A 22,755-nucleotide genomic window follows, 5' to 3' on the forward strand; every position below is an offset into this window, starting at 1 on the left:
TGACATCTTTAATTTCTTAAATTCTCCATCAATCTCGAATTTCATCTACTGAATTTTGCCACAACTGCGTAAAGATCCGCAGTCCAAGTGATCAGAATCTTTGGTGCTGCAACTGTCGATCAGTATGTCGTCTGAGAACGGCTCTCTTCAGCAGTGAACAGCGACATGCGGACAAAAAGACACCGGCATGTCAATAACCACACAGAAACGAACAACTGAAAAAGACTGTAAACATAAGAACGAGTAACAGAAATACGCAGAGGTGTCTGAACAGCGAAATAGAGATAGAGATAGTCTTGTTCGCCGGCAGGTGAATCAAAAAGTAAAACAGAAAAATAGTTTCGAGCAGGCGAAATAAACGAAGAACTCGAGCATTCTGTGGAACAACGTTCGGGCAATCGAGTTACCTTGCAGACCGACACCGGAGTTTCTATGACAGAGATTTCGGGGCTGATCGATATGCTTTTGAAGCGTATGGTGGTGATTGTTGTTATTGTGATGATGGTAATGATGATGACGATGATAGTTATGGTTATTCGGATGATGGTTATAATGATTACTGTGGTGATTCGGGAGATAATAGTTGGAGGGGGGCTGGCGGTTAGAGTGCCTGGCAGCCGGTAGCGGGTGCTGGTGGTGGTGCTGGTTGATGTGGTGGTTGGCATTGACATTGGCATTCGCATTGGCGTTAGGGTGAGATCCCGGGAGGAACTGTGGGTACACGTGGTGAGACCACTGTGGAAACAGGGGCCGCCCTCCTCCACCACCATTCCCATCTGCTGAGGAACCACATTTACCACGTTACCACCGATTCTCGATCGCTAAGCCCTCTTATCTGTCGTGCATTTTTCTCTTATCTTCACGTTACGTCGCCAGAAACCGAAATTTAGGCGTCTCGGCCACGCTAAACCACCCTCAACATCACATAACACATCTATAGCCTGCGATCAGCCTAATCGCAAACTCTTGCCAGCTAGAGACGCCTAAACTTCTGCTTCTCGGTTTAGTTTAGCTTCACACACTGGGTTTCACTCTGTCCGACGTGTTACTCGAGTCTTTCTAGAGCGTAATTCCTTGGGGTCATTCCATGCCAAATCGATCATTTTTTGCTGGCACCATCGTCCAATTTGTTCTAAATAAAATATGTTATAGTCGAAATATAGTTATAGAGAAATTTTTTATACATGGCAGACCATCAAAGTTTTCAATTTTTGCCGATTTAAAGCCCCCCTAATTTCACATGGACTACAACATATTTCATTTAGAACAAAATCTACGATGGTGCCTGCAAAAAGTGATCGATTTGGCATGGTAAATATGTACTAAAATGCCAGAGTTAGTAAATATCCTTGTTAGTTGGGATTTAGGAAAGATCGATCGAAGAAAGATACCACTGTAATCCACGAAAAGATGGTGAACCGGAAAACTATCGTGTCCCATGGTCTGCATCGTTAAACGAGTATGTATATCGAAAAATTTGGTTCATTCGCTAGAGTGAAACTCAGTAAAGACGATGACAATAGATGATATTTTACCTTGCACAACAACTAAGTCACTCTATTATTTCGAAAGAACATAAAGTACTAAATTCAGGAGCATCGCATAGTTCAAAGATCATACACATCGTTAGAGTACAACATTTAAGTGATTGTTACCGATTAGTTAGTTTGTCGTAAAGTAATGTATAATCGATGTAGATCGTTATCTGTAATACCTTGTAATCGACGGAATGCTATCTCGGAATTCTTTCATGTGAGATATTCGGCATTTCGTAATGTAAAGTAATAACGGCATAATAAGAACGTATCCGAACGTAAAAGAAAGTGCTAATGCATTCGGCAAACATCAAAACTCTCACTGTCAGATACATAGAAAATGGTTCATACAGTGCAATCGAACATGCGCTCTATTTTGTGTGTTTGTGCTGTTGTTTGAATTTGCAGCTACACAATTAAAGTGCACAGTGTTCCATGTTAGCTACGTAATTTGCACATACATTTGTGTTACTATAATTATAATACTTTCGTTTCCTCCGATCGATCAGCAGAGTTCGGAAACTTTCGACTACGTTTGAAATCAAATTTTACTACTCGAAGAATTGCAGATATTTTTCAATGATTGAGGAAATATGTGAAACATGCCTGTATATTATAATTTCAATCATGCCACGGTACCGTGTTACAATTTACGATCCGTAGTGATTAATTTCGAATACAATTAATAGACGACACGACAAGATATATCTGACACGTAAGAGTTTTGAAGTAATAACTAGATACGGTTAACATTATTTTTCTGTTATTCAACAATAACATATTTCGTGTACGGTTTGTTAGAGGGTTAACACATATATATGTTCGAAACTCAACATGCATGTTTGAATATCAACATCGAATCAAGTACTCGTTGCATGTCTGATCAACGCATCTTTTCAAAAGCTCCTGTCGCTGACACAACTCCCTACTTCTAATTATATCAGTTCAACAAATGCTATGGCCATTTATCGCAAATCATCCTGATCGTTTACCTCAAGATACTGTCGACAATGTTAATGTTACGAGATGGTTATTTGTGTCAAATCAAAAATTGCCTGACAAACGTTCAACAAGATTCATTAAAGAAATGTTATGTAACTTCTTTGTAGCGATGAATTGTTTGATAGAGGAGCCTGTGTTTTGTGTCTTACCTGATGGACTGCCCGGTCTTAGACTAGCACCGTTAGTCTGTATAGTTTGAACTGGACTCGGTGGACGTTGAGATATTGGTGGTTCCAATATATCACGATATTTCGATACCATTAGTACAGAGATGAAGTAAACTATAGCCAGGGACAGAAACTGGGCCTGCTTGGTTTCTTCCTAAAATCACAAAGACGATGTGCTCTTTATCGTTACGAAACATTTAGACGGTTGACATCTAGACACATCTAGAAGTTACGTGTACTTACAACATCTCTGTATATCACAGCTCTCAAACGATTCACGTCCATGTCCTGAAGTAATTTCTCAGGGTCTTTAACAGGGCTTAACTGATGGGCCAGATTATCCACAATGTTCTGCGGGACATAAAAATATCATTTTATTCCGGGATTAAGCGGCTCACATCGATGATCGCTGTGAATGCTATTCTTCTATACGAAATGGCTCGGGACAAGTATGCATTGTGTGCAATTTGTCGAATATCGATGACAGTAATACACATTCTATGTAAAATTAAATTTGATCAGATGAAACGTACCTTGGGTGATGTCTGAGCTCCTCGTATAAGAGACTGTATGTGCTGTGATTTATTACTAGTACCAATCTGCCGACCTAACATGCTGTACGATCTGCCACGTTCTTTACACTCTAAGCAGTTTCTAACAGCACATGTACAGACCTATAGAAGCATTTTCATCAGATGAATATAACAAAAATGTAGAGTGTAAAACATGGTATTTCTATATCACACGTATACAGAAGCCGATAGTATTACAACTATTTAACACACTGCTGGTTTAAGGACTATTTCTATTCGTAAGAATTTACTTGTAGACGACTACTACAGTGTCAGGGTTCAGGTTCAGGAACATTTCGATACTCGAACTTTCTCAAAATCTTGGTACCTTTGTTCTTCGACTTAATTGGGTCCCTTCAGGCTTTGCAATCGAATTCTTACTCTTTCATTCTGTTCTCATTTGGAATTGTTATATTTATAATAAATTTTTTAATGTTTTCGGCGCAACGATTCGATCGTTTATTACGAATTATAAAGCAACTTTGCTAATTGTCAAACAAAATCAACGTTTCGATTCTAGTTTGGATCTTTTTCAAGATTTATTTAAACCGCGTCTGTAAATTCTATGAAGAAACATAGTTATATTTATAAGTTTGAACGTCTACTGTGTTACTATAAAACACAAATGTGTACGTGTATTATATTAACAAAATGGTTTCTCTATTACATTCTCAATCTAGACGTACCTAGTTTTTCGCTAACGGAAAAAATTTGGAACAAAATCGTTTTCTCTAATCGTAAAAAGAAAAATATAAACATAGAAACAATACTGCTACGAGAGTATCGGAATTGGTGTTTGTGTTATCTATGACAGATATCATTTGTTGTGAAGTGCAACAACACGACGAGTCTAATCAATGTGCATCGCAAACGTTAAGTTTCTCTTTTCAACAATTTTTCGCTTTGATTCCGTAGAAAAGGGACTACATATCTTCTCGCAGAAAGTTCTGTTCGTAAACTATCTCTTCGGATTAAAGACAGACGGGGGCTTTATAGTTGTGGTAAGAGTAGTAGTGTGTCTGTTTCAAGAAATTAAATTACTACGTGGACGATAATACAAACCAGTCGTAAACACTGCCTGAGAATACCGCCACTAGACATATTCTTCTCGGCCTCCAGTTCACCGAAATTTAAAGAGCTGGCGAAGATAAGTACATCAGCCATGTTGACTAGTCTTTGCAGAAAAGAAACCGCTACCTCAATTGGCATCCCCTGAGTTGGTTCAATTACATCCAATTCGCTCTATGAATATCCAAGCACGAATTAAAAAAAGGATCTCCGTAAAAACGAACTCTGATTCGCTTGGTTACACTCTTCTATGTAAAGTAAAAACGAATACAGAGAATACCGGATACATACGTTCGGCGAGGTCGCTGATGCTAGAAGTGGTAACAATCCTCCGCAGGCTATTATCAGATTGTCGGCCAGTTGCGAGATCAGGTGAACAGTATTAACAACAAAAATTGCGTTCTCGCTGCTGTTCACAAAGTCCAACACTGACTTCGTCGAATGACTGAAACACGTTCATTGAACGTTTCAAATTACTTCATTGCGTTCACATGCTTTTTTTATTTTGCATCAAGATCAGCTGTCTAATAACGACGCTTGATTTACACTTATGAGTTTCGTACCTTCTCCAAACTTGAATGTCTGTCTCTAACGAGAATAGAACATCCGAGAGTAGTCTCTGATGTATGTAGGACCATTTGAATTCTGGTATTCTGAAAGGAGGTCGGGTGGGTCCTGGACTGAACATTGGTCTCGTCGAAGGATTACCTTGTTTGGCTCTTTTTGATTCTGCAACGAGAAAGGAACGACGTGTATGAATATTAATATTACGTACATAATACGAGGGAGATGGAAAGACGAGATTGGATCGACGCCTTACCAAAATGATTGGGGTCCACTTGCGTGGATGTTGAGGCACTCCTTGGTCGTTTCTGGGGTGACGATGTTTTCCGCAAGGGTACAGGTAAAGAAGGAGGTTCGTTACTGTTTGCGTTCTCATCAGCGGCCGTCTCGGAGGGCACAGCCGGCAGGCTGGATCTGCGATGGGTATCTACGTGATCCGGGGCTACGTCGTTCACTAACGAGCTGTCCCTCGCGACCACGGCAGAATTAACGATTTGAGGCACATCGTCGGGCATATTTTTATTTGCATCACAGACCGTAGATATTGTTGGAATTTGCTGTTTAGGATTTGGCACTTGCGTCACATTATCTACAGAACTTTGTATATCGCTATTACTACAAACACTATCTGTTACCTCTAGCTCGTCAGTTCTCACCGGAATGTCTGACTTATTATCACTTACGTTAGTAGAAATAGTGGACGGCTCCCTTGAATGTTTGTCAGTTACCTTCTCGTCGTCGTTATCATTAATAACAGCACTTTTGTCCTCCGTAATAGAGTCCGCGGCGCATTTCTCACTACTTAACTCGCTAGTCACTACTGATTCCACGTTCGCCTCTTCTACGTCTACCTTCTCCTCGCTGGTTTCCGTACTTTCTATTACGCTAGTTGAGCAATTGGGATTCTTTGAGTTCTCCTCAGTATCGTTCTCGCTGGTCTCATCTTCGACGATCGCCTCTTTTTTCGGGCTCTCGGCTTCCTCGTTCGTATCCGCGTTCTCCTCGATCTTCTCCTCATCCGGAATCTTGCTCTTCATGTCGCCTATATTCTCTTGGTTCTCCGTCGGTGTCAAGTACGCCTCCGAGGTGTCGCTGTCGATGATCTCCCGGTCATTCTCCAATTGTAGCTTCTCGATATCCTTGATGGTTAACGGTTCCGGTGTCTCGCTAGCGGACGCTATAGTCTCTGTAGCAACTTCCTCTATCGTGGCGATGGTCTCCGTCGTAGTCTCGTCCGTTGTTTCAGCTTTCTCGGAGACTTCCGCGGTGCTGGATCCAACATCGTCGTTATCCGCCTCTTCCGTCGCGTCAGACTTCTCTTTAGCTTCCTCGCTCTCTTCAGGAACCACTTCCGCATCTTCCTGAACGGTTGGAGCAATTTCAGACTCAGCACTCGCGTCGTTTTTAATTGCGGTCTCTTCTTCCGGCTCCTCTTCCTTTTTACTTTCCTCCTCCTTACTTTCTTCTTCTTCTTCGACGATTGGTACCGGTTCGGCAACTGGTTCTTCTGGCTTCTGCTCCGATGGCTCCTCCTCGTCCTCCTTCAAAGCTTCCTGCACTACGATCGAATCAGAATTGGAATCTTTGACTTTCTGCACTTCGCTGTATAAGTCGCTGGAGCTCTCGATCGATATCACTTCGCTGGTCTCCTGGGTAGTTGGTATGGACACTGCCTCGCTGTTGGCTTCTTCGAGGATCGTCGGGGTGTCCGTGTGTACCTCCCGTGCCGTCGTCGGGGTGTCCGGCTTGTCGCTCAATCTCGAGTCCAACGATATCACCTCGCTCGATTGCGGAGTGTCCATCGCCTCGCTGTGCGACTTCACGATCGCTGGACTGCCGTCACTTTCCGTGTTGTCTATCGAGTTCAGGTCGCAGCTGCAGGACTCTTCCAGTCGGTCGTTTCCTTCTGGCGCGTCGAACTCCTGGAAACACAGTCGGTAGAGACGTTTCGCGATCAAGGACCGTGGAAAATATTTTCTTAGCTGTCTAGGGTTAACGAAAGCATTAATGAGGCAGACTCGTTTCTCGATAATGCAACGATACCCTTGCAAAACTGGAGAAATGAGTCTACTCCCTTAATAGCTGGATGGCGGACGAACCTTGTAGTTTCTCTCAATGTGTTGCGCGTCGTGGTTCTGTTGGTTGGCCCAAGGCGACGGCTTGTTGTATCCATTATTCCCCGAATGCTGCTGATCCCAGCCGGAGATAGTGCTGATCGGCCTCTGCTGTCTTAGCTCAGGGTCCGTGATGTTATCGGACCTCTGGCGTTCGTAATGTTCGTACATCTGGGCGAACTGAAGCTTGAATTCCTCGTAGGATACCTGAAATCCCGAAAATGGGAATGTTTCATTTCGGAATACATAGGAGAAGGGCAAATATTTTTGGTTACCCAAGTTTTGAGACAACTTATAGTACTCGGAAAGTTTAACACTAATCTACCTTGGAATGCACGATGGCCAACGTGTCCACCCACACACGCCATCCGCCGTACTCGTGCTTGATCGCGTGGTGCAGTAGCATGCGAAACAACGAGTACACCATGTCCGATATCTTCTGTTCCTCCGTGTTCTTTGGATGGATGTAAGCCATGGCTATTAGCCACTCCTGCCACACGGACATCTGCAAAACCGTGCGACGGTTCTCGCGGTTGTTGTTGCAGAGCAGCGTCATGTCCGACAGGAACAGCTTCTTCACCTCCAACAGTTGTTCCGTCTGCTTTGATTGTCGTATCAGTGTCGCGACTACTTTTAGTATCACTGAAACGAGATCGAAAATGAGTATACACTGAGAATTCTCCAGTCGGAAAGGTTCGTTGCGGTCTTACTTGGGTTCTCTAGACGGGAGTGGGACTCTGGCTCGGGGTGTCTAGCGTAGAGGATCTGCTGGCTAATGTGTTCCGTCATAATCTGAAAGAAACGTTCCGAACATTAATTCTGTGGGATTCATCACAGTTAAACTGTAAACTTAATGAAAAAAGAATAATCGACTGGTTGGTGTCGAGCGCCTCGCATAAAATAACAGAGATTACGACGGTGCAAATGAGGGAGATGCGACGGTCGTTGCAAAACATAGTTTTAATGTTGATAATAAAAGGTAATACCTCGTATAAAACGTTGTAGGTTGGCAATGACAGTGTCTCCTCGTTCAGCAACAATCGCTCGGCCAGCAACGTGTACAGATTATGCGGGCTCATCACGTCGTACTTTCGCCTGTAACGAGAATGTCTTGTATTTCTGATCAGCGCCGGGTTTTGGCGTTTGTTTATTTACAAGGTACTTGCTCATACTTGTGTGTACTACGACTGAGGAAGAAACCTAACAACTTAAGAGCCTGCAGTCGTATCAGCTGGCTCTCCGCCGCCAATAACTTGAAGATCGTCCTAACACCCTGTTTCGCGTCGAAGGCGGGCACCATCGACGATGGATGCTCGGACATTAACGATATAAGCGTTTGCAACACGTCGTGCAAGTTTTCATCCTGTAGACAAATTGCATAAGCCACGTACAAACTCGATCGAATCGAAATCATCAACCGTTCTCGCAGTTTCTCACAGCAGTCATCCGTTAGATTACCTCGTGTATCGTCGTCAGGTAGTTCAGAATGCTTTGCAGCTCGTCGTCCTTCACTCCGTTCCCGATCATGATCAATTGTTTCAGAAATAACAAAATATAAGAGCGTATTGTCAAAATATCCTTCTGCTGAGGTCGTGGTCCATCTGCGTTTCGTTAAAACAGTGTGAGATCGTGCATTAACAAATGATTGCATACAGGGTGAGTCTCGTAAGTTTCCTGGGGGACATACAGTGCTCTGATACCTCAGTAATTACTCATTTTAAGGGGGTAGACTCTCATTTCCAGGATTGCAAGGGTTTTCCAGTAGTCAAAAGCGCTGAATAAGGCGCATCCCGCACCCTTGCAATCCTAGAAACGAGTCTACCCCCTTAAGTCCCACTTTGTAACCTTCGTTACAAATAACTTACGAGTTGTTTCACTCACCCTGTACATAGAAGTATCAGAAAAGTCAAAGCGATTGTCACGAGGATGTTGATGAATAAACTGCGGATCTTTATGCAAAATAAAAATTGAAGACATGTAAAACTTTCCTTCTATTCTCAACAATTTTTATAAAGGGTCAATCTTTTCATTTCAATTTAAAACTTTGAAGGCCTGCTATTTCTAAAAAAATTCGAAACCGGCAAAATGATGACTTAAACCCCCCCTAATTTCACATGGACTACAACATATTTCATTTAGAACAAAATCGGCGATGGTGCCTGCAAAAAGTGATCGATTCGGCATGGAATGACCCTAAAGCGAGAATAACGTATGGGCGTTTTTAAATCGTCTTAATGTTTTTACTGTTTTGAATTACATCCACCGATATTTTTGTCATAAATGCATAAAATCCGCGGTCTGTTGATGAAGTGCCGGTGAACAGAGGACCAAGAGGATTGATTTATTCTCGCGCGAGCTACAATAAGAGACCATCGAAGTTCTCGACGAGCGCGGTCTCGCTGAATGTAAGCAAGTCGCTTTGACTGTTTGGTACTCGGACAGCGTGAAAGATCCCCGACAGCGACACTCACCAAGTCCTTTCGGTGTGATGCCACTCTTGGCTCGTGGATTCGCAACCCAGTAGTAGTACTTAAGCGTGTGCACCGTTTGTAATACTGTGGAGACTCTCCTCACGTTCGAGTAGATCTGCGTGTCACTGAGAAACTCTGTGGCCAAGTACGAATAAAGCCGGGTTTGCACCGGCGCCGGCGTATATATCCAAAGAGCAGGATTAAAAAGGACGTGATCCAATAGCTGCCATGTTAGGAATGAAAAGTAAAACAACTACATCACCATAGATCTGCCTGTTCTTCGGACACACCAATCTAGCCGACTTTTATCAGTTTTCTAGGCCGTGTTCTCTCACGGCGTACATCCGTCACCGATATTTTCTTGTGTACGATTTATCGTTCCGTTTCTCGTCGGAGAACGACACGAGTTCGGAGTTGCACCAGTTGCGGAGGTTTGTGCTTCACACGAGTGAGATTTAATTTAGGGAACTTCAAGTGGGAGAGAGAGAGAGAAAAAGGGACACACTCACGGTTGTGCAAGGGTGACAAGGTTTTCGGGGGGACAAGTTTCATGCATTGGGCACAATTTTGAAGTCGACCGTGGAACCAGTGCCGTATAGACACCATACTCTTCCTTCATTTCATGATGTAGCTGCGAACGAGGGACACGTCCGGACATTGGGCGCATAGAGACGAAATAATCATAAGTAGCTTCCTCGAAGGCGATAGGCATCCTCGATAGAAGAATGCGAAGCTGAACGTTACAGACTCCAGAAATCGAAAATATAAAGACGACAAGATTGTGTCGTTTCCCTGTGTTGCGAGAGAACTGAAAAAAACAACACTATCTTTTTGTCTTTATTTTTTTAGATGTCCCTTTCTTTTTAGAAAATAAAAACAATATGGTAGCGTCGTTCATCAGTTCTCTCGCAACGCAGGGGACTCGGAGAGACTTGCCGCAGCGGAGAAAAAGAGAGAAAGAGACAGACAGAGAAATAGAGTATATCTGAGCGTTGCAAAATAATATTCAGAGGTTCTCACGTGGAAGCGGTATAGTGTGAAAGAAAGAAACGAAACGAAACGAAACGTCTTGCGTAGCCATATTATGAAATCAGGAAGCCTAAAAGTCGGTAGATTGCATGCGATCCAAAGACTCGTTTAAACATAATACAGTTCATGAAAGAGTATGTAACCATGCTGAACGGATTTAAACGGTGGGGAAAAACAAAGTACACGTACAGACTAGAAATAGCGCGCAAACATTCACAGCGTTTTACTAGCAGATCGTCGCGGTTCAAACTACTGCAACGAATATTATATAGAGAGGGAACAGAAGGGGAATTGTACAAACATACGTCCGCGTTTTGGAAATCTTGCGCTTCATGCTGTCGTAAGGGGCGGATTAAGGGGGTGGAAGCGTTTGGAAGCATCGCGGGATTAAACCATAAATGCGTCGCAATATGTATATACGGAGGTTCCGGTTTCTCAGGGTTCTTGCTAGAAGATTCAATTACGTTCTTGCTAGGACATCTTCATGTGTACACAACTACTTTCGGGGAATACAAACCCTAATCGCCTAATTCGGCTTTCTAAGAACACCTCGTTACACCGAGTTTTGTTCCTCTAAATTGTACAATTTCATAAAGTTGGGATCTATTTTGCAGCTTTGTTAAAGATCGGTTAAGACAATTCATCTTTGTAGAATTTTCAAGGCTGAGGAAACTTATTCTATTTATCGTTTGCGTCTGAACCTTCAGTTACTCGCGCTCGATTTTCCACATAACTGTTTGCATAGAACTTTACACGACTTCAGCACAAATCAATTTTTATTGGGTGAAATAACTACTTCTTTATTTACAGTCAGCTGCAATATTAAGCGAGCATACTTAAAAATCGCATAACTTTTTAAAAATTGGTCCAAAGGACTAATTATTTTATTTTTAAGATGTTAGACTGACTAGTTCGCTAGAGAATAAGTAATCGAAAATTTATTACGATTGCAATTGGTAGGAATCATACAAAATTTAAAAAATGATGTTTTGCCAACTTTTTTATCTGGGCCTGTCACGATAATTTAAGAAATGCGTTTTATAGATTTCGGTAACTTATGCATCCTGAAAATTTCATCGAAATCGGTGACTGTATGCTTGAAAGACTAAATTTAATGTTTCGAGATTGCGAGTAATTGAAAGTTGGGAGTGAGAATAAAGATGAAATTATCTTAACAGCGCTGATCGATAAAGTACACAGGGGGTTTACGTACGATCTATTGTTAACTAATTGAACAACTGTTGATCCTGTCTCCATCTCATTCTACATTCGTGCAAGCTATAGCTTCTCGACTCGATCTCTGTAAACTATCTATACCACTGACTCCTAAGTTCTATCCGTAGTACGGGTATAACGTTAGTTCTAATGAATATTATAGACCGAGCTCATCACTTGATGGATACCTGTTTCAATAATAAGTCGCTGTTTGCGCTGAGGCAGGTGACCAGGTGTTTCGTCAGCTCCAGGAAGGACGCGAGGACCTCCGTCGTCAAATGGTCTCTGCTTGCTCTTTGCAGCATGTAACTAATTACCAAAAATCCTCTGTTTTGTACCATGTGTTGCTGCACGGTCTGCGAGCTTTCCACCAGGTCGCAAATAAACCCCAACAGTTTCGAACTGGAAATCGAAGATCAGATAAACAATTTCTTCCGACGTGTCCAGATATAAAGAACAAATCATTTCGCTTAGACATTAGATTTTAGAAAGAGAAGATTTACCATAACGCTGGATCTCGTTTCACATCGTTCGGTGCTATGCAATCGTAAGGCATATCTAGTTGCGAGAACAAAGGGAATAATACTTGAATGCCGCCAATCGAGTTCAACGTGCTGTGAATGGAATGCGTGATGACAGCTTTGACATCCTACAAAAGGATAGCAGAGAGAAGTTTGATTAGTTCTTTTTGATAACGTTCGTTCGGCGCGCCAGTCTCAAAGCGATATCTATACATATACGTGTATACAGAATGTGTATATAGATATATTCGTACCTGCAGCATGAGGGCGTGCGGTGTATGTACAAAATAGGAGACGTTGCCTTTCGGTGCACTTTGCAGGCATAGTTGAGAGTCCGTTGCCACCGGGTTGTACATGAACACAATTGCGTTGGACAGCTTGCCATCGTAGAGCACCTACAAAGTAATGGTGTTAGCACTGTTCTCGTAACTCTTTTACAATTATTCCACCGCCGTAAATCATGATTAACCTTTGAAAGCTCGAGCTATACGCTATTCCCATGAATGCGCCGCAGCTCTTTATGCATTCGCAGCAAACGAGTTGAACGGAATTTAACGGTACCAAAGTTCTAACAAACTCGAGCGCATTAAATTACTGTGTACAGTGATTCCGATTAATATTCGGACGCTCTAAAACACAAACGATAACTATGCAAGTAATGGACTATGCGATTTCAACTTTTTCGGGATGCTAGAGCAATTAGATTACTGTAGGATGTGAGAAGAAATTTTTTCAAAAATTGCAATTTCCCATGCAAGCCCACAGAAAAGATTGCAAAACACAACTTTTAGTATTTTCTCGATAATTCCGATAACTTGCAATCGTTTTCAAAAATCTTTTTCATTTTGTCATTTTCATTTCATATTGTGTAGCAAACCAATTGTTCCAACTTCTCAAAAAAGTATAAATCGTATGGTCCAATACTAAAAAACTTATTGTCTTTTTAAGGGTGTCGAATATTAGTGGGAATCACATTTTTCCGAATATTTATCTTGTTTCGTTTATAGGACACCTAGAATGAGCTTTCAAAGTTGATTCGTGGCTCTGGGGAGCGATGGTTGCATGTTAGGTGACAAACGTGCCGTCACACATAAAATATTATATCAAAAGTGTAGTTAGTATAAATAGTCTACGAAGAAATCTTCGAGGAGGCATTCGAACTCCCGGGACGTCATTCTAAAATCTGTTTACCCATTCGGCGGTGTCCGTTGCTACGAATAATCGAATTAACCACACGTTAACGCAGTCTTCTACGAAATCTACACAAAATACAGTCGTACTAAACCTTCAGCTACGTACACAATGAAACCAAAAAGGGGACTAGCTAGCAAAACTCAGCAAAGAAACTGAAACGGCAACGGATTACAACAAAGAAGCGTCGGATGAGCAAAACACGAAACTCATGGTGAAAAATAAAAATTATTGCACAGACGTGTACCAAATGACAAACAATTCCACAACAAGCAGTCACTCAGTCGTCGAATACAAACTTATGTGCCGCAGCAACGTCCAAAGTAAACTCATTGTTCTGGGAAATAGATATTCGTAGTGATGGCCGATTTATCGGGTAATTACCTCTGACGGGAGGGGAGGCTCGAACGCAGTAACAGAGTGATTAAACAATGTGCAAATCAAATGTAAACGGGAGGAAAAAAAAAATAAAAATGCTTACAATTTGCATACTTTGGTCCACCATGCTCGTGAGCTCCGGCTCATCACTCACCCTTTTGTGATTGTCAGGTAGGTTCAGGTAACACTCGTTGTCAAAACGAAACTGACTCTGCGGCCGGACAAAAGCAAGCGTCATGATTATTTAACAGGCTCACGTTTATTCAGGGGAGACCTTTCATTTCAACGTCGGGTTGTCGAAAAATTTGTAAAGCCCTTTAATATTCTAGTTATCTTTTTGCTTCGTGAAGCACGTGAATATACAGTGGCTGGTGACATTTTTAGAGCCACGGTACTGCAAATATACGCATGTAATTATGTCACAAATAGACTGCGCATGTTTATGAATTTTCCAATTTTTGTTGACAACGAAGAAACTGGAGCGAATAAAATCGTATTTTTAATGGGAAGAGTCTTTCGAACATTTTCAGTTTGCAGTGCTGCAAAATATACATTTGTAATTTCCAGCTGTCAAAATTTGATGTTTGTAGAACCGAAACAAATGAAAATTGTACAAAATCCTATCGAATTTTATATTCTGGCCTTTTCTCTGAACATTTTTCTAATCCATAAATGCCTGAAGATGTTTGCAGTGCTGCAAAACGTACATTTCTAATTTTCAGATATACGAATTGATGAAAATTTGATCTCCTGTCATCTTCTCGACAACTCGACGCCGGAGCAGAGGTTTTCCGAAAGTTTCGTTTGTACCTTATATCCAGGCCCCAGTCTATGCATAGCACATATTTGTTGCGTAGTCAGAGCTTCGCTGAACAGATAAATCGCGCTCATTTGTCCGCAAAACACGCGCTCCTCGTCCAGTTCCGGTGTGGATCCGATGTAACATTTGTCGAATGGCTACGGGGAAAGTTTGCAGCGTTAACGCGCGACGTTTCTCCCATGAGAAATGAAAACTGTTGACAAACACGCGGTCCACCAGTTTTCATTTGCCCCGAGGGGGTTTAATGACGAAGTACAGGCCACCGTCGACCGTCGAAATGACGGACGCATGAATCAACTTACATCGTTTGTCGAAACGAACCACGCCATCTCTGTGCTCGAAGCCAATTGACCGTTCACCAAACATTTAATTTCGCTCTTCGTCCACCTATTATATATGTACACTACAGCGATCATATACCACTGCGAAAATAAATGGATTCATCGAATAAATGGAAGATCGACTGACGAAGAATCGGTCTACAGTTTTCCCTCGCATAGTGTGACTTTCTTCTTACTTTTAGTTATTTCGTTAGAAAACCTTTACCAACGGAATGGTGAACATTTTCTGGTTCAAACGAGACCGAACACGATAGAATTGCGATTATATTTACTCATTTAATAGATCAAAGAATAGAAAACTCTTTTATTTTCTATTTTTTATTTCCAGAACTTTTACTAAAAATATTTGCAAGATTTCCCTAGTTATCATATTCACTTACACATCATAGCGAGCTATGATCACACTTTAACACTAAACCTACCGAGCGCTGAATGCGATTAAACTGTTTTTGCTTACAAAAATGACAAGACTCTATTTATTTAGATCCTGTGCAATCTTTATAACAGTATGTGCTTGGATAAAGAAATTTAGCGAATCAATTTTGATGTAATGAAAAGTATAAAACCGGTCATTTGACCGGCAATGGTAGGTTCAGTATTAAATCAGTAAATATGGTCCGAATTACACCGTATTTAGACTCGTTTCAATTAGAAAAATCTCACAAATACATCGGTAGAAGTTTTATTAAAAAAAGAATGAAAAATAAAACACTTTCCTCTATGTTCACTATGTAGCACTATGCGAGGGAAGAGTGTACTCGGTGAAACATGCCGCACCTTGCGTGGTTGAAATTCATATTTGACACAATGCTGGAAGCCCTTGCCCTTTACTTTCATTGAGGTGAGGACCAGGCAATTTCCTACGAAATGCGCAGAGTATCCCACTCCCTTGCTAGTTTTAAAACTGGAATAAGAAAGAACAAATATCATCGCGCACGTTTTTCCCCATTCGAACGGAGAAGCAACCCCGATGTGCACACGGTCTCCGAAATCGATTCCCGTGTTTCCGAAGTTACGAGGCATAATCGACAACGAAACGTTGCCTTTATCCGGGACAACTGTTCGGCGAGATCCTTGTTCGGTTCTTTTTTGTTTCCGTCCGTGGGAACGGCGATGTATTTTGCAAATGGGAATAACGGTTGTGTCAACTGTATGGAAATCGAATTGTTTCCGCGTGAAAGAACGTGATTAAATTGGTGTAGGACGCGACGCGCTCCAATAGGAGCTTTTTCGCGTGAACTCCGAACAAAGCTGCATTTAATCAAATCCGATACGTTCGATCGAAGGGATCCGGTGGGACGGGTTTCACGTTATTTTTTTTGTTGGTCCAGGGAGGTCAGTGGCGTAAGTGTGTAGCGAAATCGCCGACACGGTCGTGTCGCCGGCAGCTGTATTAATTGACACAGGTTAAGGAGCTTTTAAAGAACTTTTTGTACCTGTTATTTTATTTGGAACGTGGGTGAGTTGGGTTCAATGGGATCTCTTGCCGATCAGCTTGTAGGCGGCGAGACCCGTGTCGGTGATTTCAATGTAACCCGCAACGTAAACGATTCTTTAAGGTAGGAGACCACTTGTGACGAGGAGAGTGTTCGACGCGAGGGTGCTCGACGTAAAGAACACTTACCAGTAGAGGTATGGCTTTTCGCGTTCGATATTAACGGAGTTGATGGGGTCCAATCGGAACCACGTTGTGAAGGTGAACCCATTCTCGTGTGGCCACCTCGCGAGCGGCGGCAGGACGATTGCCTGGAAAAGTTTGACCAAACGAATGAAACATACAGAGTAAATCTCGAATCGTGATTAGTACAATTACTCTGTTATTAGCAGTCCGATCAAAAATGTTATTATCAGACATAGCACGGTTTCAAGAGACCTTCCACGCGATTATAGCAAATTTTTTGTCAACTCTCTTTTTTCATGATTTTTCAAGGACACCTTTAATTTTTTGCAAATACGCCTATCATTTTTTACGCCTATTTGTTAGAGTATTTCAAGAAATTGCTTTTTTTTTGATAAAAACATTTTTTCCCTGTATACAAAGCACTCAATGTTGCAAGGATATCTGTTACAGGATTTCAAGACGAATTCGGTATCATAACATAAATAGAAAAATTGCAAGGATATAATATTATGTAACAAGGACATGACAATGGAATTACCAGAAGATCCGACATCAAAATAATGATTTAATCAATTATAAAAAAGATTCAGGTCGAAATTGCGCAGCTAGTGGCACGTTCGTGGAAGAATTCCGAAGTTTCGCGCCACGACGACTCCTCGAATGAAGAGCTCTCAAATAATTTCGAACTATTCGCCAGGGGTGAAGCGCGCCGAAGAATCAATACGTCATCTGATTCCACGGACTAAGTGCAAGTAGAAGTTTCACGAAACAAGGCGAATTCTCTTATCGAAAGTTTGATAGAGTTTAGAATCGACCTGCGTTTTCGACTTGGCCGAGGGACATGATCCAGGTGGAGAGGAAAAAGCGAACGCAAACTTAGGTACTGAAAGTGAGAGAGATAGAGAGAGAGAGATAGGGAGAAGAAGAAAAAAATTGACTTACCGATCCTTTCCTACCAGGGAAACTGAAAAACACGTCGGGTCCGTTTCGTTGCGGCATTTGGCGGAGAACGTTCAACAGCTTCGCCGAATGCCGTGGCTGTCGTTGATACAGAAAAAAACAGAGAGTAATTTACATATTTTCATAAAAGTTGCTTTAATTTTACACAGTCTAACAATGACGTATTTAATATCTGGATTGTTCTAATTTGAACCATCACGATCCGATTTTTCTCGTTGCTTACCCATTTCCCTTTGACAGCTTTCATGGCGCCGAAAAGAAGCTTTAATTCCTTGACAGTTATGCTATAGCTGGCCAAGACTCCGAGCATGTCTATCAGCAAATCTGTAGACCGTGCAAGAAGCGATTACTATTGTGTAGAGAAGATTGTAGGGGAGAAGAAGTAATAGCGGTCACTTCAGCGATAATTGTAAAGAAATGAAAGTATAGGATGAAATATTTACTCGTACAATAAAGGGGAAATTAGTTTCGTGTTCAATTTAAGTAGCCAAGCATGATTGCCCGCTGACCGCGATTACCCTACTCTCCCCTACATTGTGACGCAGGATTACGATCGCGAGATAAGGACTTACCTGCGACAACGGTTTCCGCGCGCGACAGCCGGTGCAACACGTGTTCTATGAGGCTTACGTCTGTACACGCCTGCAAATTCCGCACGCTTTTCCTCAGGATCGCGATGAAGACGCTCCATATTTCGGCCTGGAACAGAAACGCGACGAACATCAGCTCACTTGCTCGCGAAAAATTCAGATATTAAAGGGACTATCGGGGCCGCGCGTTCCGGAAGACGCGTGTAATTTTTCAGCTTTGTTGGAGACAACCCGGTATCGAGGAGTTTTATTAAATTCCGCCGTGCGGTTTCATAGATATTTCGACGGAGCGCGGGCCTCTCATTTCTTTCGTTCAAAGTGCAACGCAGGGCTTGCGTAAGATCGTCGCAATTTTCGAATTCCTTCGCAAACGTTGCAAACGTTCATCTTGTTCGCTCCGTGGTTCCTGAATGACCTAAATCAAGCTCCGAAATGATATTCTGTAGTCAAATTATAATTATTTCCGCCTGATTACATCAACTTCAACTTTTAATTGGTATAATTGTTATAACATTGATATTCACTTATGTATCGAGACTATGGTTTCACAAATTCCACCGTTGTTGGCACAACAATTTTAAACATCATTTTTAAGATTAAAATTGAATGGTATTGCCGAATTTTTATTTTTTCCGAATTTTTTCCGAAGACGCGGAAAGCCAATCATCTGATAATTGTAGAACCGGCAAAAAATTATTTAAACATATCAGCAACGGTATTTAAATATACGTGAAACAGTGTACGTGAAACTGGGATCTCTAAAAATGCTACCTATACGTCCGTTTCATTTCGAACTGACCCGGTTCCACGCAAGTTTGATATCAAGTTAGAACACTCGCTGTTTCAACAATGCCGCTCGAGACGAAATTTAAACAGGAATTTTTCAAATATTTTCCGGCAAAGTAACTTCGTTCGAGTACAATTTCTAAACTTCGTCCTTGCCGTGAACTTCGTCCTGGAACACTGTATATTAGGTTTTTCCCAAGGAGCCTGAGTGTAGTCGGGGCTCACCGGCTACCGGCAAATTGTAATTACTTCCCTAATTAGTCGATGCATTAGCGACGGCGCGAACTTGCGACGGACTTGCAGCACACGGTGTAGCTAATAGTGAAACTATTATACCGTCGGCAATAATTATTCGAGCGAATCAAAAGTTGTTCAAGTCTCGTCAGAGGTAGATTGAGAGGAAGAGAGATCGCGGATCGAAAGTGAACCAACAGACGAAGCCCGTGTAATCCGTCGCTAATATGTGGCTGGAGCTGGGAAGTGAAATAACTGCGACGAGAGACTAGAGGGAGAGAGAGGAGAGCAAAGAGAAAGCGTATTATCCGAGGGGTACCGCGGAAATCCTGAGAATGCTGACAAAATTCTCCCCAGCGAGGTATTCGCGTTGGCCCGCACCAAACTTTTCGCGTACGAAAGTTACGGAATCCGGATAACCTAATATAGAGGTTTTTCGCGGATGAATGGCTGTGCCTCGTCGCAAGTTCGAGGGGCGGGCAATCGTGATTAAACTTAATCCCTGAAAGGGAATTTTCCGTTGGATATTTGGATCTTGAGCCTTCGCAGCGATCCGGATATGCCTGCCGGTCGCTACGGAATCAAGTAGACGACGCCGGGATAAATCAGCTCAAAATTCAGCTCCAGTTTCACGCGGATAATTCCATTCCGCGAGATGTGGGTTACGTTCCCCGGGAAATTGGACTTGCTGATCCTCCATGACGCTCCTTCGATTTGCAACAATGCGGAAACTACCTCGGTTGCACCGTGACGTCATCGGGTAGCCTCGATCTCCTTAACCCTGCGTTACCCGCTTCGAGAATGGCGAAGCTCGATACAACAAATATTCGATGGACGCAAGTGCATCGGGGATGTTCGTTTGTATAGTTCGTAGAGGGAGACTATTTTTTTGTGCTTCAAAGACCGAGTCGGACGTAGAAAAGGAGAGCGCGTGTAAACAGAGACCGAAGCGCAGCAAAAAATAGCGGACCGATGAGACCGCTCCATGCAATAAATGAAACTTGTTTTTGTTTTTACTTATTTGCAATGAAATTTTACCAATACATTTGTGTCATTTTCCTGATTAAAATGATACCAAACGAGATATAATTTGGCCCATATTTACTGTACCCACATGTGAAGCATAATGTATGTTCACACCGTCAATTAAATCACTAAATACAGTTGAAATTATATCGTGTTCAGTGTCATTTCAATCAGAAAAATGCTACGAATAAGTTGGTGAAAGTGGAATGAATATCCTGGACAGAGCCGTGTAGAAAGTTGTTCTAAAAGCAAGCCGGCTGAAAATAAACTAAACTAACTGCGAAGCTGATCGATCCACATTACGCATTTCACAGATTTATCAACGCCATAACAGCAGAAATATTCGTGTACCCGATAATGCAAATATTCTCGACCCGAGAAATGCTGGGAGCGAGATCGAAAGAACCGACCTAAATTCCGATAACGCGTTTCCTAAGCGACGGAACTGGTTCCGCGTGTTGGAGCGTGCGTCGAGTCCGCGTCGCCGTTGGGTCGATCGAACATTTTAAACGTTGCGTACGGTTAGGTCAATGGATTTATTAATCGAGGGCAAGAAAAATATTCTACGTGAAATGCGCAGACAGGTTGAACTAGCTGAATGACGCCCGTCAAACACAGCCGAGTTAGCAGAAGAATAGCACTCTTCGGTGTCGCAATGAGCTTTAAAAGCCGTACAGCGGTGGCAGCTTTTAGCGTGACATCGTTGTTGAAAAGTAGGTGCCGGCCCCGCAAGTGCGTTTTAACGCACATGACGAAATGGACGATGTCGGGCCGCAGAATTCCCACGGGAAACATAGTCGTGCCAAATCGATGCACGGCCTGCTGTTCGATATAGATGGCCGCATAAAACCCGTCAATCACTCTCCCCGCATTATTTTCTTGTAATTCGTCACTGCACCGTGCATCTCCGTCAATTTGGACTCGTGAAATTTCTACACCACCGTCCGTAAATCACCCGACACTTGCTTGTTCTCGACAAAATGGTAATTAAAGCATACAAGCTTCCAGCTTGATTTTATTGCTTCATTTTGATTTTTAGAAATCGTTAAAATTAAATATATATACATTTACTATTTGAATAAATGTTGGAAGGGGAAGCAGAATTGGAAAACGATTGCTGCACCTAAATTTTAAAAATTATAAAATATAGGATACTTTTGTCAGATTCGATTTGCATGTTCTCTACATAAGAAAAAGTTAGTTGGTACCCTTCTTATTTCATAATATAGGTTCTTTAATAACAAAAAATCGTCTGCATCCAATTTTGAATAATTTTTCCTGTATGATAATAACCGAATTCAATTTATTCAGATTCCATAGGATTTTCTTATAAACATATTTCTATAACTTCACGAATTGGAAAAGCAAAACTCTGAAATCGAGTCCAAATAATTTTCGAAGAACGATACCTGTAGACGTGTATTTAATCATTTAATCAAAGTAAAAGACAGTGCACGCGGAAAAGAGTACTGTCTCGTTACAATACTTTCCCGTCGAATTTTCTTCACTAGGTGAACGACATCTCGTTTCGGTCTGTGTGTTCCAATATACGTAACTCCAACTATGCCGACGGTCTACGTAATGCCTTGCCATAACGATATCAAGGAAAATAATGCTTTCGTATTATTGTCATGAGAAATCCATTCGACGAATCGATATCGAATGCAATAACGTTTGTTTGCTTCCCGTTCTTCCGGCGTCTTTTAATGCTCTCGGACATTCCCTTTTTCCTTCTTTTCTTTGGAAACTCGATGAAAACGCGCGAGCTACCAGTTCCCGTCCTCTCGAAACGTGGAATATTAAATCCATTATCAATAACGAGATGAAAATGCGAATAAATAGGGTATAACGAACGTAGAAAACGAGCGCCGGCAGTTAGACCGTAGTCTCGGGAACAATGTGCCGAACAAAGGGAGAGGATCCGCGTAGTGTGCTGAAAATAATTGGAATACGCTCTTTGATCTCGGCATTGTAATCTCGACTCATTTCCGTACGAATTACGTTCGTGAAAAATCATGTTTAGCGTCTGCGAGAACTTTTCTCCGCGCGGCGGAACGACGACGAGAACATCAAAGAGCTCCATTTATAATCTGTCTATATGGTCGGGCCATTAAAAACTAAGTTACATTCCTCTCGGTACACCCTCGTAAACCGATTAGGACAATGTTCGGCCACGTACCTCTATTTGCACGTTTGCACGAGCCACAAGAGGGGGCGCATTAATTCGTTTCCACGCGTACACTCCGAATCGTTTAGATCTGGAAAATCCATTGTATGATAAGTCCGCTTTTATAATTCATCTGCACAGTGCCGGATGCAGGATGACCACAAGTATCGTCGGCCACGCTACACTAGAGAATATTTATTGTACTGCATTTTACGAAGAACTGCGAGGGCACCAGTGCCAGCCATCATTTTAACGGTGAACGTGGGTTAATGGGAAAGCTTCGGGGCATTCCTCTCAGTTAAAACGATTCGAAAATCCAGGAGAAATCGGATCGTCGAGAACAGCCGTGCGAGCGTTCGCATCCTCGCAAATGGATTCGCCAC

The 22,755-nt window shown here is 42.1% G+C and overlaps 1 protein-coding gene across 29 annotated transcripts in view; it reads right to left on the reverse strand.

Moving 5' to 3' along the window:
* Positions 1-22,755, reverse strand: part of Rg (A kinase anchor protein rugose) — a 409,256-nt gene that overhangs the window by 95,473 nt on the left and 291,028 nt on the right. For 11 of the 29 annotated variants that reach the window (XM_076445918.1, XM_076445962.1, XM_076445929.1 and 8 more), the window contains 26 exons: positions 18,142-18,268; positions 17,793-17,893; positions 17,552-17,647; positions 16,613-16,734; positions 15,766-15,892; positions 14,950-15,069; positions 14,638-14,784; positions 13,931-14,038; positions 12,513-12,653; positions 12,241-12,386; positions 11,926-12,139; positions 9,494-9,746; positions 8,481-8,623; positions 8,189-8,385; positions 8,009-8,117; positions 7,733-7,814; positions 7,348-7,664; positions 7,008-7,229; positions 5,165-6,830; positions 4,908-5,073; positions 4,636-4,789; positions 4,339-4,518; positions 3,238-3,378; positions 2,948-3,055; positions 2,687-2,858; positions 408-779 (listed from right to left, as the gene is read on the reverse strand). In XM_076445918.1, coding sequence (XP_076302033.1) covers positions 408-779; positions 2,687-2,858; positions 2,948-3,055; positions 3,238-3,378; positions 4,339-4,518; positions 4,636-4,789; positions 4,908-5,073; positions 5,165-6,830; positions 7,008-7,229; positions 7,348-7,664; positions 7,733-7,814; positions 8,009-8,117; positions 8,189-8,385; positions 8,481-8,623; positions 9,494-9,746; positions 11,926-12,139; positions 12,241-12,386; positions 12,513-12,653; positions 13,931-14,038; positions 14,638-14,784; positions 14,950-15,069; positions 15,766-15,892; positions 16,613-16,734; positions 17,552-17,647; positions 17,793-17,893; positions 18,142-18,268 — 5,731 coding nt within the window. The remainder of the gene's footprint in view (positions 1-407; positions 780-2,686; positions 2,859-2,947; positions 3,056-3,237; positions 3,379-4,338; positions 4,519-4,635; positions 4,790-4,907; positions 5,074-5,164; positions 6,831-7,007; positions 7,230-7,347; positions 7,665-7,732; positions 7,815-8,008; positions 8,118-8,188; positions 8,386-8,480; positions 8,624-9,493; positions 9,747-11,925; positions 12,140-12,240; positions 12,387-12,512; positions 12,654-13,930; positions 14,039-14,637; positions 14,785-14,949; positions 15,070-15,765; positions 15,893-16,612; positions 16,735-17,551; positions 17,648-17,792; positions 17,894-18,141; positions 18,269-22,755) is intronic. The other 18 variants (XM_076445919.1, XM_076445949.1, XM_076445978.1 and 15 more) reach the window with 12 other exon arrangements.

Source organism: Lasioglossum baleicum, chromosome 2 (genome assembly GCF_051020765.1).
Source record: "Lasioglossum baleicum chromosome 2, iyLasBale1, whole genome shotgun sequence".
Taxonomy (NCBI): Eukaryota; Metazoa; Arthropoda; class Insecta; order Hymenoptera; family Halictidae; genus Lasioglossum; species Lasioglossum baleicum.